This window comes from Macaca nemestrina, chromosome 19, assembly GCF_043159975.1.
Source record: "Macaca nemestrina isolate mMacNem1 chromosome 19, mMacNem.hap1, whole genome shotgun sequence".
Taxonomy (NCBI): Eukaryota; Metazoa; Chordata; class Mammalia; order Primates; family Cercopithecidae; genus Macaca; species Macaca nemestrina.
Genome location: NC_092143.1, coordinates 40,693,069 through 40,706,957, shown reverse-complemented (window position 1 = coordinate 40,706,957; position 13,889 = coordinate 40,693,069). Strand labels below are relative to the sequence as shown.

The following is a 13,889-nucleotide window of genomic DNA, read 5'->3' as shown; positions in this document are numbered from 1 at the left end:
AAGTGTTCTGGGAGCCTCAGAGCAGTGATGGGTTTTCCATCTTGGAATCCCCTCCCTTCTCTGCCCCTTACACACAGCTTGTCCTGAGGAGCAGACATGTGGTCTGTGCTCACCCAGGAACTCACAGTCTCCTTCTCTCTTCAATACCCATTTGCTGGGCCTAATTCTTACCTCAAAAAGGTAACTCTTGATTATTCTTAAAAGTTTTAAAAAAAATAATAACTGTGATTTTGGTCTAAGCTAAAGTTAATCATTTTTCCTCAAGGTTGTCTCCCAAGAAAAATGCTTAAAGAGGCCGGGCGCAGTGGCTCATGCCTGTAATCCCAGCACTTTGGGAGGCCGAGGTGGGCGGATCACCTGAGGTCAGGAGTTCAAGACCCGCCTGGCCAACATGGTGAAACCCCCATCTCTACTAAAAAATACAAAAATTATCTGGGTGTGGTAGTGAGTACCTGTAATCCCAGGTACTCAAGAGGCTGAGGCAGGAGAACTGTTTGAACCTGGGAGGCGGAGGTTGCAGTGAGCCAAGATCGTGCCATTGCACTCCAGCCTGAGTGACAGAGTGAGACTCTCTCTCAAAAATAAATAAATAAATAAATAAGAAAAATGTTTAAAGAATATGAAAATAATTTGGTGTTGTTTAGGTAGATTGTTTTCCTCCTCAGAGTTGAAAGCTAAAAAAAGTAACACAGATATTCACTAGATTTTATCACTGAAATGACACCATAGCACTGTTGCCCAGGCTAGAGTGCAGTGGTGCAATCTCAGCTCAGTGCAACCTCTGCCTCCCTGGCGCAAGTGATTCTCCTGCCTCTGCCTTCTGAGCAGCTGGGATTATAGGCACATACCACCATGCCTGGCTAATTTTTGTATTTTAGCAGAGATGGGGTTTTGCCATGTTGACCAGGCTAGTCTCAAACTCTTGACTTCAAATGGTCTGCCTTGGCCTCCCAAAGTGCTGGGATTACAGGCGTGAGCCACTGTGCTTGGCAGGTTTTTTGTTTTTGATGAACTTGTCATTTCCAGCACTCCCTGCTTGCGATGTTCTCTCTTGTACCTGTGACACTGAGGGAAACTGTTAGATGCCAAATTCACCTGAGGGACTAAAATCTGTCTAGATGTAAGTCTGATCTGGCGTCTACTGGGGGAAGGGAAAGACTGAGTAAACTCTGTTTTAGTTCATATCCATTGCCATTCAATTCTGAATTCTAAGATATGGCACCCAGTAGGGTCACTCCACATGTTTATTCAATGGAAATGATGTCTGAAAATTCAACCTTTATCAAAAAGCATTTTAGGTGGGTAGAATCATGACTGTGAACTGTCTCCTAAATAATTTAGTGTTCCATTATTCCCCTTCCCAATACATTTTGGATTTTAGGCCCTACATAGGTCTAGACCCTGGAGTCTAGGACTCTGCCTCTGGAACCAGCAGTATTGGCCTCACTTGAGAGCTTATTAAAAATGGAGAGTCTCAGGCCGGGCGCGGTGGCTCACGCCTGTAATCCCAGCACTTTGGGAGGCCGAGGCGGGCGGATCACAAGGTCAGGAGATCGAGACCACGGTGAAACCCCGTCTCTACTAAAAATACAAAAAATTAGCCGGGCGCGGTTGTGGGCGCCTGTAGTCCCAGCTACTCGGGAGGCTGAGGAAGGAGAATGGCGTGAACCCGGGAGGCGGAGCTTGCAGTGAGCCGAGATCGCGCCACTGCACTCCAGCCTGGGCGACAGAGCGAGACTCCGTCTCAAAAAAAAAAAAAAAAAAAAAAAAAAAAATGGAGAGTCTCCAGCCCACCCTCAGATCCAAGGAATCAGGATGGACTTTTTAACATGCTCCCCAAGTGATCTGTGTGCATGTTAAAGTAGGAGAAACGCTGCTCTGAGCATCTGATCAGGAGGCCCTCCCAGCCCTGGCTTCAGGGTAGAGCTATCTGGGTTGCAGGGTGGCACCATGCCACACATTGTGGGCAGAGAGTTCAAATTCCAGCTCTGCTGTGAACTTCATCACAGGGACAAGTGACCTAAAATTAAAAAAAAAAAAAAAAAAATTCAAACTCACAGAAAAGTCGCAATAATAGTACAAAGAACTTCTGTAAATACTTTACCTAGATTCACCAACTATTAACATTTTGCAATGTACACTTTATCTTTTTTTTCTACCTATGTATGATGATTATTCCTGAATTATTAGAGAGTTAATTGTATATACTGGCATGTCTTTACCCTCAAGACTTCAGTGTGTAGCTCCGATGACAAGGACATTTCCCTACACGACAACACCAGGGCTAGAACTAGAGGGAGGCTAACAAGGCCTGAGCCTGGGTGGCCCTTCAAGAAGGCTTCCTTCAACTTTGTACCCTAGGAACCTCTGTTGTCTCGCCCTAGTTCTGGCCTGCATGCTACAGGTATCAAAATCAGGAAACCTAACGCTGACTCAATACTATTATCTAATCTACAGTCTATTATATTTAATCTATAATCTATTATATATCTATAGTCTAATCTTTAAGCTATTTTCCAATCATGTCTATTGTCCCAATAAGGTCCTTTGTAGCAAAAATTTTCCCCAGATTCAATTCAGGATCATGTATGACATTTAATTATCCTGTGTATTTAGTCTCCTTTAATCTGGAACAGTTCCTCAGGCTTTGTCTTTTATGATATTGATATTTTTGAAAATTATAGACTAGTTATGTTACAGAATGTCCCTCAATATGGGAAGAAGTTACTTTTTAATCTCTTAATGGTTCAGTTTCATCACTATTAAATTGGGAATAGTCCCTCCTTGTTGTTGAATCAAATAGATGAAGACACGTAATGGGCTTGACACATGGCAGGTGCAGGTGGATTAAACAAGAAGCTGCCACTGATCGGGCACTTGTCAGCGCCATGCCAAGTGCTTCACACGCATTGTCTCATTTTGTTTTTACTGCAGCTCTGTGAGATGGGCTGTATGTTTACCCCTACTTCACAGAAGAAGAATCTGAGACTTAGAATCATTTGTCCAAGGTCTCATAGCTAGTAAGGAGTGACATGGGGACTTGAATCAAGTCAGTGAGACTGCAAAGATTATTCACTTGTAACATGCTTGTGGTGCTTGCTAAAATCTAGCTTTTAAGCATAAAATTTTCCTAAAGTTCACCATTTTAACCATTTCAAAGTGTATAATTCAGTGTCTCTCAGTATATTTAAAAGGTTGTACAACTCTCAGCACTATCCAATTCCAGAACATTTCCATCGCCTCATGAAGAAACCCTATACTTCCCAATTCCCCTGATAACCACTAATCTGTTAATCTACCTCTGTTTCTGTGGATTTGCAGATACATAAAATGAAATACTACTAAGCAATAAAAAGGAACTAACTACTGATACACAGTAACATTCTGGATCTCAAAAACACACTGAGTGAATGAACCCAAATACAAAAGACAGCATATGGAAATATTCCATTTATGTGAAATTCTAGAAAAAACAAAGCCTTAGGAACAGACAGCATGGCAGTGGTTGCCTGGGGACAGGAACATATGGTTGGGAGGTGGCACTGACTGCAAAGGGGCATAAGGGAACTTTTTGGAGGGACAGAGGTGTTCTAATATTTGATTGGTAGTGGTGGTTGCACATTGGATATATTTGCCCAAATGCATCAAATTGTCCACTGTGTCAAGTTTATAATATGTAAATTATACCTCAATAAGATTATAAAAAAAGAAGAAAAAAATCTAAGCATATCTGATCCTGAATGGAGTTCAATTCATTAGCACAGCTTCCTTTGTTGCCTGGCCCCAGATCCATCTTCCCAGCCTCATCTCTCACTTCTCTGACACTTGCCATGGGCAAGCCCAGTGTTGGGCACTCAGAGAATGTGGGGGAAGGAGAACCTCTATCTTCAGGGAACTCACAGCCTAGTCTGGGAGCAGAAAGAAAGGGCAGCCAACTCTGACATAGCAGGGCACCCTTCCTAGAGGACCACTGAATCCTAAGGACAGGAACAAAGATATTCCAGACACAGCCTGGATTCCAGTCATTTTGAATCTCAAGTTTGAATCAAGTTTCAACCTAATATTTTGAATAGGTAATACATTTCTATGGCTGTATACTTTAAGCCAAAGAGATGACAGAGTTTATTTTAGTGCTTTTAGGAATGTGGGAATCACTTGTAATGTTTAGGTTAATCGATGTTAAGTAATTTTCGGGAGTAACTGGAATTATTTTAAAAATCACTGGGTTAAACTGGGTGCAGTGGTGCGTGCCTGTAGTCCCCAGCTACTCAGGAGGCTGAGGCAGGAGGATCACTTGAACATAGGAGTTTGAGTCCAGCCAAGGCAACACAGCAAGACCCCATCTCTAAAAAACAAAACCAAACCAAACCCAAAACATTGGGTTGACACTAAAATATCATGATGCTAACCTGTGCCAGGAGGTCCTTTGCTTGAGGGAGGAGCACTGTCTCCATCCCTAGGATGAAAAGATTAAACTTCTATATTCTCTTCACCCTTAGAAAGCTCCTATTCATAAGAGGTGAAACCATTAAATAAAACAAAAGGAATATAAACCTTTCAAGCCTTTGCCTGCCCCATCAGAGATCTATGTGGAACTGGCAGTAGCTTGGCTCCCTTTGAGTGCTTTGGAACTATGGTCTTCAAGATTTCTTGCTTGCTTTTCTCCTATAAGAAATTTGAAAAACTGTGTTTTGTTCTTTCTTCCTTCTTTTCTTTCCTTTTTCTTTCTTTCTCTCTCCTTCCTTCCTTTTTTTTTTTTTTAAATAAGAGATAGGGTCTCATTCTGTCACTTATGCTGGAGTGTAGTGGCATGATCACAGCCCACTGCAGCCTCAAACTCCTGGGCTCAAGCAATCCTCTCGCCTCAGCCTCCTGAGTAGCTGGGATTACAGGCATGAGCCATCATGCTTGGCTAAAACTGTTTCTTCTTGTACTTTTAAAGGTCATATCTAAAATGTTTCATCACAAGTTTAAATTATTATTTAATTTAAATTATAAATTATTATTTAACAAACCTATTATTTAATAAGGTTTGTTATTTCTGGCTTAAGTATTGGCATTTTAAAATAAGATTGCTACATCATTCTTTAAATGTATCCAAGGAAATTTAAAGATCATAATGCATCTATCATCCATTTAAAAAATACATGAACAAGCTTTTCTTTAAAGTAAATTTTACATCAGTCTTTATTTTTCTTATCTTGTACTTCCATTCCACTTACCTCTGAACATTTTAATATAATATTTTAAGCTGGAGAGTCTTTTATTGATCAACCTACCGCATTTCCCTACAATTTTTTTTTTTAAAGAAAATTCTTGACTGACTCTGATAAGCTTAAAAAGCTCATTTTGATTGCATAATTTTAATACCTAATTGATCTAAATAACACAAAGTATTACATATTTTGGTATCTATTAAAATTAAAGGATATTTTTGCTGAATGAAATAGAATTGGGTCAAACCTAGTCCTAGTTTTCACTTCTATGGATAGAAACACAAAATACCTTGTTCATTCATTCAACAAATATTTATTGAGCATCTCCTACGTGTCAATAGCTACTTTAGGCACTTGTGATACACTGGTAAATACTACAGATAAATCCTTGCCCTCATGGAGCTTACATTCTAGTCGGGGGTAATAGGCAATAAACAATAAACACAACACATGAGTAAATCATATAGTATGTCAGAAGTGCTATAGCAAAAGAGAAAGCAGGGTAAAGGGGCTTTAGGTGTACTGTGAAAGTTAAGAATGGGTTGTGATTTTTAAAAGGTCAGGGTAGGCTTCAATGAGGTAACTTTCGACCAAAGGAGGTGAGAGAGTTGGCAATGCAGATATCAGGGGGAAACATGTACAAGGCAGAGGGCACAGCCAGTGCAGAGGCCCTAACTTGGGAGCATGGCTGACATCTTCTAGGGACTAGAAAAGACATCGGGAAGGCTAGAACATATTGGAGAATGACTGATAGGAGATGAGATTAGAGAAGTAATGCTCAGGGGTGGAGTGGTGGTACTGATCTTATAGAACCCTTTAGACTATTGTAAGGATGTAGATTTTTACTCTAAATGAAATGAGGATCATTTAATGTAGGGGTTTAAGCAGAGAGAAGATATCTGACTTATTTATTTTTTTGAGATGGAGTCTCGCTCTGTCGCCCAGGCTGGAGTGCAGTGGCGCAATCTCCACTCACTGCAAGCTCCACCTCCCAGGTTCACGCCATTCTCCTGCCTCAGCCTCCCGAGTAGCTGGGACTACAGGCGCCCACCACCACACCCGGCTAATTTTTTTGTATTTTTTAGTAGACCCAGGTTTCACCGTGTTAGCCAGGATGGTCTCGATCTCCTGACCTCGTGATCCACCCGCCTCGGCCTCCCAAAGTGCTGGGATTACAGGCATGAGGCACCGCGCCCAGCCCTGACTTACGTTTTAAAACGATCACTCTAGCTATTATATTGGGAAGAGGCAAGCATGAGAACAGGGAGAGCTTTTAGAAGACGAATCCAAAGATGAGATGATGGTGGCTCAGACCAGGGAGTAGCAGTGGAGGTGGTTAGGGATGCTCTGTGGATTAGACATGCGTGTGAGAAAATGAGGGGAATCCAGAATTGCTGGACAGCACTAAGGATTTACTTGAGGTTCATGGTGATGAAATTAAAGTGAAACTACTCAGGGTTTTTGGTCTGAACAACTTGCACAATAGAGTTATCAAATGAGATCGGAAAGCTAGTAGGCTCAACAGGTTTGAGGGAGAATATTGTTCAGTTTGTGACGTGTTTGAGGATATCAGAATCTGGAGTTCAGGTAAGAGGTCTGAACTGGAGATATAAATTTAGGAGTTGTCATCATATATGATGATATCATATATCTTAGATAGTACTGAAAGTCAGGAGACTGGATGAGATCAAGGAAATGTATATAGATTAAAAAGAGTTCAAGGGGCCAGGCACAGTGGCTCACGCCTGTAATCCCAGCCCTCTAGGAGGCTGACGCAGGCAGATCACCTGAGGTCAGGAGTTCAAGACCAGCCTGGCCAACAAGGCCAAACCCTGTCTCTACTAAAAATACAAAAATTAGCCGGGTGTGGTGGCGGGTGCCTGTGATCCCAATTACTTGGGAGGCTGAAGCAGGGAGAATTGCTTGAATCTGGGAGACAGAGGTTGCAGTGAGATGCGATCATGCCACTGCACTACAGCCTGGGTGACAGAGAGAGACTCTGTTTCAAAAAAAAAAAAAAAAAGAAAAAGAGTTCAAGGAATGAGCCCCAGTTAAGGGGTTTGAGAGAAGAGATGGAATCCAGCAAAGATGACAGGGAAGGAGGAACCATGAATGAAGGAGAAAAACCAAGAGGATGTGGTTAAAAAAAAAAAGAGAATCAAGTGATTAGCTGTGTCAGCTGTTACAGATAAGTCAATCAAGATGAGAACTGAGACTAGATCATTGGGTTTAGCCAGCGTGAAGTTCTTTGTTGGCCTTCACAAGAGTAGTTTTGATAGTGTGGTAAGGATGAAAGCATGAATGGAGTTTAAGAGAGGATGGGAGACCTAACACTCAGCTGATGACCTAAAATACACCACATGTGTACCTCACATGTAATGATTCTACTACATATGTATGGAGTCTTAACATACATATCATGCTTGACATGTTTTTGAACTTTATATAAATGGTATTGTATGGGATGTATTCTGCTGTTGTAGAATGGGAGAAGAACTGCAGATAAAGTATAGAAAACTCTTTTAGAAGTTTTCTTGTAAAGGGAGTAGAGAAATGGGTGATAGCTGACAGTAGAAATAGGTCCAAGAGAAAAATCTGTAGGATTGGAAAAATCACAGCTGCTGGTAAACTTACCAGAATGACACAGTAGAGAAATATTGATAATACAGAATAGGGGGATAATTGCTGGAGTGACAGTGAGGATACTGATTAGGCAAGATAGGACTGGAATCTATGTGTTGGTGACAATGCTCCTTTAGCTAGGAGCATGGCAATTCAACCATGTGAGGGTGGGGAAGGCAAAGTAGAGGCTGGCATGTGGGTGTGGGTGATGCTGAGATTCTGTGGAATTTTTTCTCTTATTGCTTCAATTTTCTCAAACAAGGCTGTTAATTGAGAATGATGGAGGGGAGGATGTGCAACTTAAGAGGACAGAGAAAGTACAAACTCCAGAAGAATGGAGGAGGGAAGGAGAATTGCTGGACAGCACTAAGGGGTCTGCCTGAGGTTCCTGGTGATGAAATTAAAGTGAAAGTAGTCAGTGTGATTGCGTTCTTCTCTCGCCACATTCAGGGCGCTAGCTTGAATGAGGGTTGTGGCTTTGCCAGGCAAGCACAACAAAGGGAGAGAAAGGCAAGGGGGCTGAGGGCATGTGTAAGAGTGATTGTGATTGGCCAGGGGTTGAGGCTGGGTGAGAGCAGATATGAGGGGTTAAAGAATTGTCGCAGTTAGAGTACTACAGGGAGTGACCTGGAAAACCGAGGTGGTGATCAGGGTATGAGATGTTTGAAACTGAGATAATGAAGTTGCAGAGTTCGATAAGGCTACTGTGATTATGACCATGGGAGGAAGTGGCTTAGTTAGGGTATGTGCAAGTTAGAAGTTAGAGAAGGTACAAAATCCAGAATGATCAAGGGGAGGATGTGTAAGTTAGAGGACAGAGAAGGTACAAAATCCAGAAGAGTGGAGCAGAGAAGTGTAAGAGAATTGCTGGACAGCACTAACGGTCTACCTGAAGTTAATGGTGAACAGTGGGGGTCTCCAGCCAACAGCCAGCAAGGGACTGAGGCCATCAGTCCTGAGGCCTGCAAGGAACTGAATGCTGCCAACAACCACATGAGCTTGGAAGCAGATCCTCGTCCCAGCCTCACGTTGTAGAGGACCCAGCCAAGTGATGCCTGGACTCTTGACCCAGAGAAACTGTAAGATCATAAAATTGAAGCAATGAGAGAAAATCCTTGAAGAATAAAAGGAACTGAGAGGCCAGAGTACTGGGAAGATCTTATAACCACCTAGCACTAGGACAGAAGTGGCATTGGAGTGACTGACAGGAGCAAATTGTGCAGAGATGAAGTGGGGTAAGGTCAGCGATAGAGGTATTGGATAGCAAGATTTAAAGTTGCTGGTTTAGAGGAGGAGGGGGACGGCCTGGAAGCAATGTTGAGAAGCAAGAAGGAAACCTACCTCACCTCCAGGCACTAAGAGGCTGAAGGTTGAAAACACCGTTGCCACTACTTGATAGGTGGAAGAAAGAGCAGTGTCCCAGGGCAAAGTTGGGTTTCCCTTAAGTAAAAAGGTGAAGGGAACCTGAAGGGAAATTCTGAGAAGAGGTTGAGCTTATAGGGAATATCATTTGCATAAATAAATAGATGGTGTGGTAGATTCTAAACAGGCCCCAAATGATCCCCGCCTCCTAGTGTTCAAGCTTTTGTGTTTCCTTCCCCTTCAGTGTAGGTGGCGCCTGTGATTTGCTTCTGGCCAGCAATGTATGGCAAAGGTGACAGAGTATGAGTGACACTGTGTATGTGATGATGTTACATAAGATTGAAACCAGTGTCGGCCGGGCGCGGTGGCTCAAGCCTGTAATCCCAGCACTTTGGGAGGCCGAGACGGGCGGATCACGAGGTCAGGAGATCAAGACCATCCTGGCTAACACGGTGAAACCCCGTCTCTACTAAAAAAAAATACAAAAAACTAGCCGGGCGAGGTGGCGGGCGCCTGTAGTCCCAGCTACTCAGGAGGCTGAGGCAGGAGAATGGCGTAAACCCGGGAGGCGGAGCTTGCAGTGAGCTGAGATCCGGCCACTATGCTCCAGCATGGGGGACAGAGCGAGACTCCGTCTCAAAAAAAAAAAAAAAAAAAAAAAAGAAACCAGTGTCTTGCTGAGACTCTCCCCGTTGCTGGCTTTGAAGAAGCAAGCTGCCATATTGTTAGCTTCCCTATGGAGAGGACCACATGGCAAGGAACAGAGGGGGTCTCCAGCCAACAGCCTGCAAGGGACCGAGGCCCTCAGTCCTGCAGCATGCAAGGAACTGAATGGTGCCAACAACCACATGAGCTTGGAAGCAGATCCTTTGTTCCAGCCTCACTTTGTAGAGGACCCAGCCGAGCCATGCCTGGACTCCTGACCCAGAGAAACTGTAATATCATAAATGTTTGTTGTTTCAAGCTTCTATATTTGTGGTGATATTGTTATACAGCAATAGGTAACTAATACAGATGGAATGGAAGAAGTTTAGTTATAACTATGTGTCAATTTTTAAAAAACTTCTTCTGAGGTATATTACCTAAGAATCACATATTGATCTATTACCAAATCATGTTTTGTAATCTATCAGCTGACAGATCTTCCTTCAGTTTCGTTGACAGAAAAGATCTGAAAACTATCTGACTTGAAAAATAATTTAATATCCATTCACTAAAGTCATTTACTTTCTCAGCATAGATACCGATTTTTGAATTGTCCCTTTTGGATTGCTGGGGAAGTACTGCATTGATCCAATGCACATTAGTAATGGGTGAGAATTTTGACTTTCTTTTGTAAGGTGGGAGGACAGTTTTGAAAGGGGATGCTGTGTCCTCAGCTCCTTTCTTAAGCTGGGCAATTTTCGAAAATAGAACATACAGCAGTGGAAGATGTGGAAATGAATTCCCTTAAAACTAGTCTTCATAAATCCCAGGAGTAAGAGAACACCAGTTTGGAGCTTAAGGAGCTTTCTGGTAAAAGAGGGAATGGCCCAGGCAGTGATGTGGAGGATAGAATGAAGCACTGAGTATGAGTGATGAAGGCGTGCGGTGGGTGTAGAGAGTTTCTGGGCGACGTGACTTAAGAAATGACTTTAGAACTGGCTAATCATTAGTTTTGGAGGGACTAAAAGTAGTTCCAAAGTAGTTCCTGGTTGGTGAAAATAAATCATTAATGTGTTTTAAATGAAAAAGAAATGCATACGTCTTGTAAAAAATATGAAATAAAAGAAGCATAAAGTCAAAAGCAGAGCCTGTGCCTTCCCCCACCAAACAGGTAACCTAGTTAACTGGTGTGTCGTAGGATTCGAAGTTCCCCTCCAGCAGAGAGTGCGCCTACATCGCTTCCAACAAAATCCACTCACACTTGCAACGCCTGGCAAGGCTCTTCAATATGTGATTCCTTGACTGTTCTGTGCGTCTCTCGAGTTCAAACACCTCTGGGGCTCGTGATTTGGGGCTGCCAGACAGGGAAGGAAGGTGCGGCCAGCGTCTGTTTCTTCCCTAAGTGAACTCCTACAACCTAGCCACCTTCTCCCTAGAGCTGTCGACCGGTGGTTGAAGGCCAATTTTTGTGCCTACGCAGGTCCTCCACACAGAACAAAACAAATACACAACAAAAGCCGGGCTAATAGCTATTTATAAACACTTACTGGACGCCCACTCTACGCCGAGCTCTCCCGCGCTCCTTGGGAACTTTTTTGCCAAGAGATGCCAATTTTCCCGGCGACCACTCCCTCAAGCAGGCCTTCGCCTCTGCCCGCGCGGAGGCCCAGGCCCAGGCCCAGGCCGGGATTCAGAGCCGCCCCTCGGCTGGCGCTGCCCTGCAGGCGCCTGCGCAGAGCGACTCTCGCCGTCACTTGGGGCGGGAGGCGGCGACAGCCGGGAGAAAGGAAAGCTGCGGGGAAAAAGGGCCAAACCCTGAAATTACCCGGATGTGGTCCCCGCGCGCGCATGCTCAGTGTGTTCTCGACAAGTTGGCAGCAACAACACGGCCCTGGTCGTCGTCGCTGCTGCGGTAACGGAGCGGCTCGGGTGGCGGAGCCTGCGTTCGCGCCCTCCTGCTCTCCTCGGGAGGCCCTTCCCGCCCTCCCCTCGGCTCCGCGGCCGCCCAGGGGGTGGGAGCGGGTGAGGGGAGCCAGGCGCCCAGCGAGAGAGGCCCCCCGCCGCGGGGCGGCCCGGGAGCTCGAGGCGGTCCGGCCCGCGCGGGCAGCGGCGCGGCACTGAGGAGGGGCGGCCTGGCCGGGACGCCTCGGGGCGGGGGCCGAGGAGCTCTCCGGGCCGCCGGGGAAAGCGACGGGCCCGGCGCGTCCGCGGACCAGCAGCGGCGGGAGAGCGGACTCCCCTCGCCACCGCCCGATCCCAGGTAACCGCGCCATGTCCCCTCCCCTTCCCCCGGCCGGGCCCGCGCACCCCGCCCGCGGCTTCCCCGCCCCGGGGCGGGCTCCCGACTGCTGCTGCGGCGGCGGCGGCGGCGGGGAGCGCGCGGAATCCGCTGGGAGGGCGACCGCGGCCGCCTGACGAGCCGGGCCGGGCGGCGGTGCCTTGCCTCCGTCCGGCCCCCAGCTTCGCTTGCAGCTCGTGGGAGAATCAAGTTAAAGTCAGACGGGACTCCTGCCGCGGCCGCCGCTCCTCTTTGTTATTCTCGAGTAGTTTCACGGTCGCCCCGGCTGAGCGCGTTGGGTCGGTTGGAATGTGTTGCCTTAGGGTCTAAATGAAAGTTGTAAATTGTTTGTCTTAATTTATTTTCTCCAGCCAATTTCGGTTTTCTCTTTGTCCCCTACTTTCTCTTCCTAGTCTTGTCATGCCAGTTTACGCTTCTGGCTTTGATATGTTTACTTTTTGAGTATTGAGAGTGACGGCGGTATGCAGGACACATTCTTAGCACCTAACTGAACCCCTCCTTGCCCCCAATAAAACATGCTTCCTATTAAAAGACATAGTTGATCTTACTGTTAGCACTACATGTACTGAGAGTGAAATTGGTGTAGGGTGGAGGGCGGTGGCTCCATCACTTGTCCCAAACTGTTAGGATTTCTCAAACTGGATTTTCAAAGGGACAAGTGTGTAGTTAACGTGAAAAGTTTATTTGCTGGTGCAGAGGCTTTAAAAAGCCCTATTGAAGATTGATAGCTGTTTCCCCTCAAAAACCTAAGTACGTTTGTTTTTATTTTAAAAAAACCATTTTATTATGCATTATAATTTGGAAACTATTATTTCCAAATTAGTTTCTTAATGCATTTAGTTTTTGCACCGTAGTTTAAGATGGAATTGCCAGTTATTTAGGAATAATAAATACAACAAGATAATAGGGGAATTATCCTGAAATTGCCTTTCTGCAAACATACGGTCTTAGCTAATTTTTGTTAATAACCTTTGACTTTTGCCAGAATTAGCATCCTTTTAGTCTTAGTAGCAGCTTGGTTACTCGGGTGTTTAAGAAGTAGGTTCACTACTTTCTGCTGGCAAAAACCATTTAGTCTCTAAAAAAAAAAAAATGAAATGCATAATTTCGTAATTAGATTTAGAACATGGCATTTGAATAATTTTTATGATGGATTTCATAAATTGCTTTTGCCATACCCTGCGGAGACTAAATATATACATTTCAGTTGAAATATAGGAAGTTCTAAAATGTACCTTTTTTTTTTTTGATGCTGAGGACTTTATATTGGAAAGTTCTGATATGATTAATACATAATATTCCAAACTGTAAAATGATTAACATTTAAAAATACAGTTTTTTAAATTAGTGTTTCTTCCATAATGCTGTCATGATTTTGTTTACTTAAATGGGTTTGTTACAGAACAAATGTAATAGAGATAGATAGGCCAAGCATTTATAATTTGGAGTAGCTTTAGATCTAAAGATAGTGGTGAATTATGTAGGTTTTAAGTTGTTGGAATTAAAACTAAAAGCTTCTTTAGATAAAAATTGTTGTAACATTTTGTGACTATTAATAGAAGTGGCTTTTTCTTTGCTTTCCAGGTTTTTGGGTGAGTTTTAAAGAATTATTGCATCTTAGATTTTTATTTTTGAGGTGAGAGTGTATGTCTGTTTAGGTAACTGCCTTCAGTGTAAATCTTGAGTTTAGAAAAAACCAAACTGCAAATGTTTTTCAGACTTAATGAAAATTTGTACTGAGAAAG

The 13,889-nt window shown here is 44.0% G+C and overlaps 2 protein-coding genes across 3 annotated transcripts in view; one reads left to right on the top strand and one right to left on the bottom strand.

The window, feature by feature from the left end:
• The window catches only part of LOC105489435 (uncharacterized), a 45,458-nt gene extending 33,340 nt beyond the window's left edge, over nucleotides 1-12,118 (bottom strand). The window contains exon 1 of the mRNA XM_071085360.1: nucleotides 11,393-12,118. Coding sequence (XP_070941461.1) covers nucleotides 11,405-12,118 — 714 coding nt within the window. The 3' untranslated portion in view covers nucleotides 11,393-11,404. The remainder of the gene's footprint in view (nucleotides 1-11,392) is intronic.
• Nucleotides 11,937-13,889, top strand: part of LOC105489417 (SMAD family member 4) — a 61,702-nt gene continuing 59,749 nt past the window's right edge. For both annotated transcript variants that reach the window (XR_011616879.1, XM_011754237.2), the window contains exon 1: nucleotides 11,937-12,105. The gene's annotated coding sequence lies outside the window, so the exon portion shown is untranslated. The remainder of the gene's footprint in view (nucleotides 12,106-13,889) is intronic.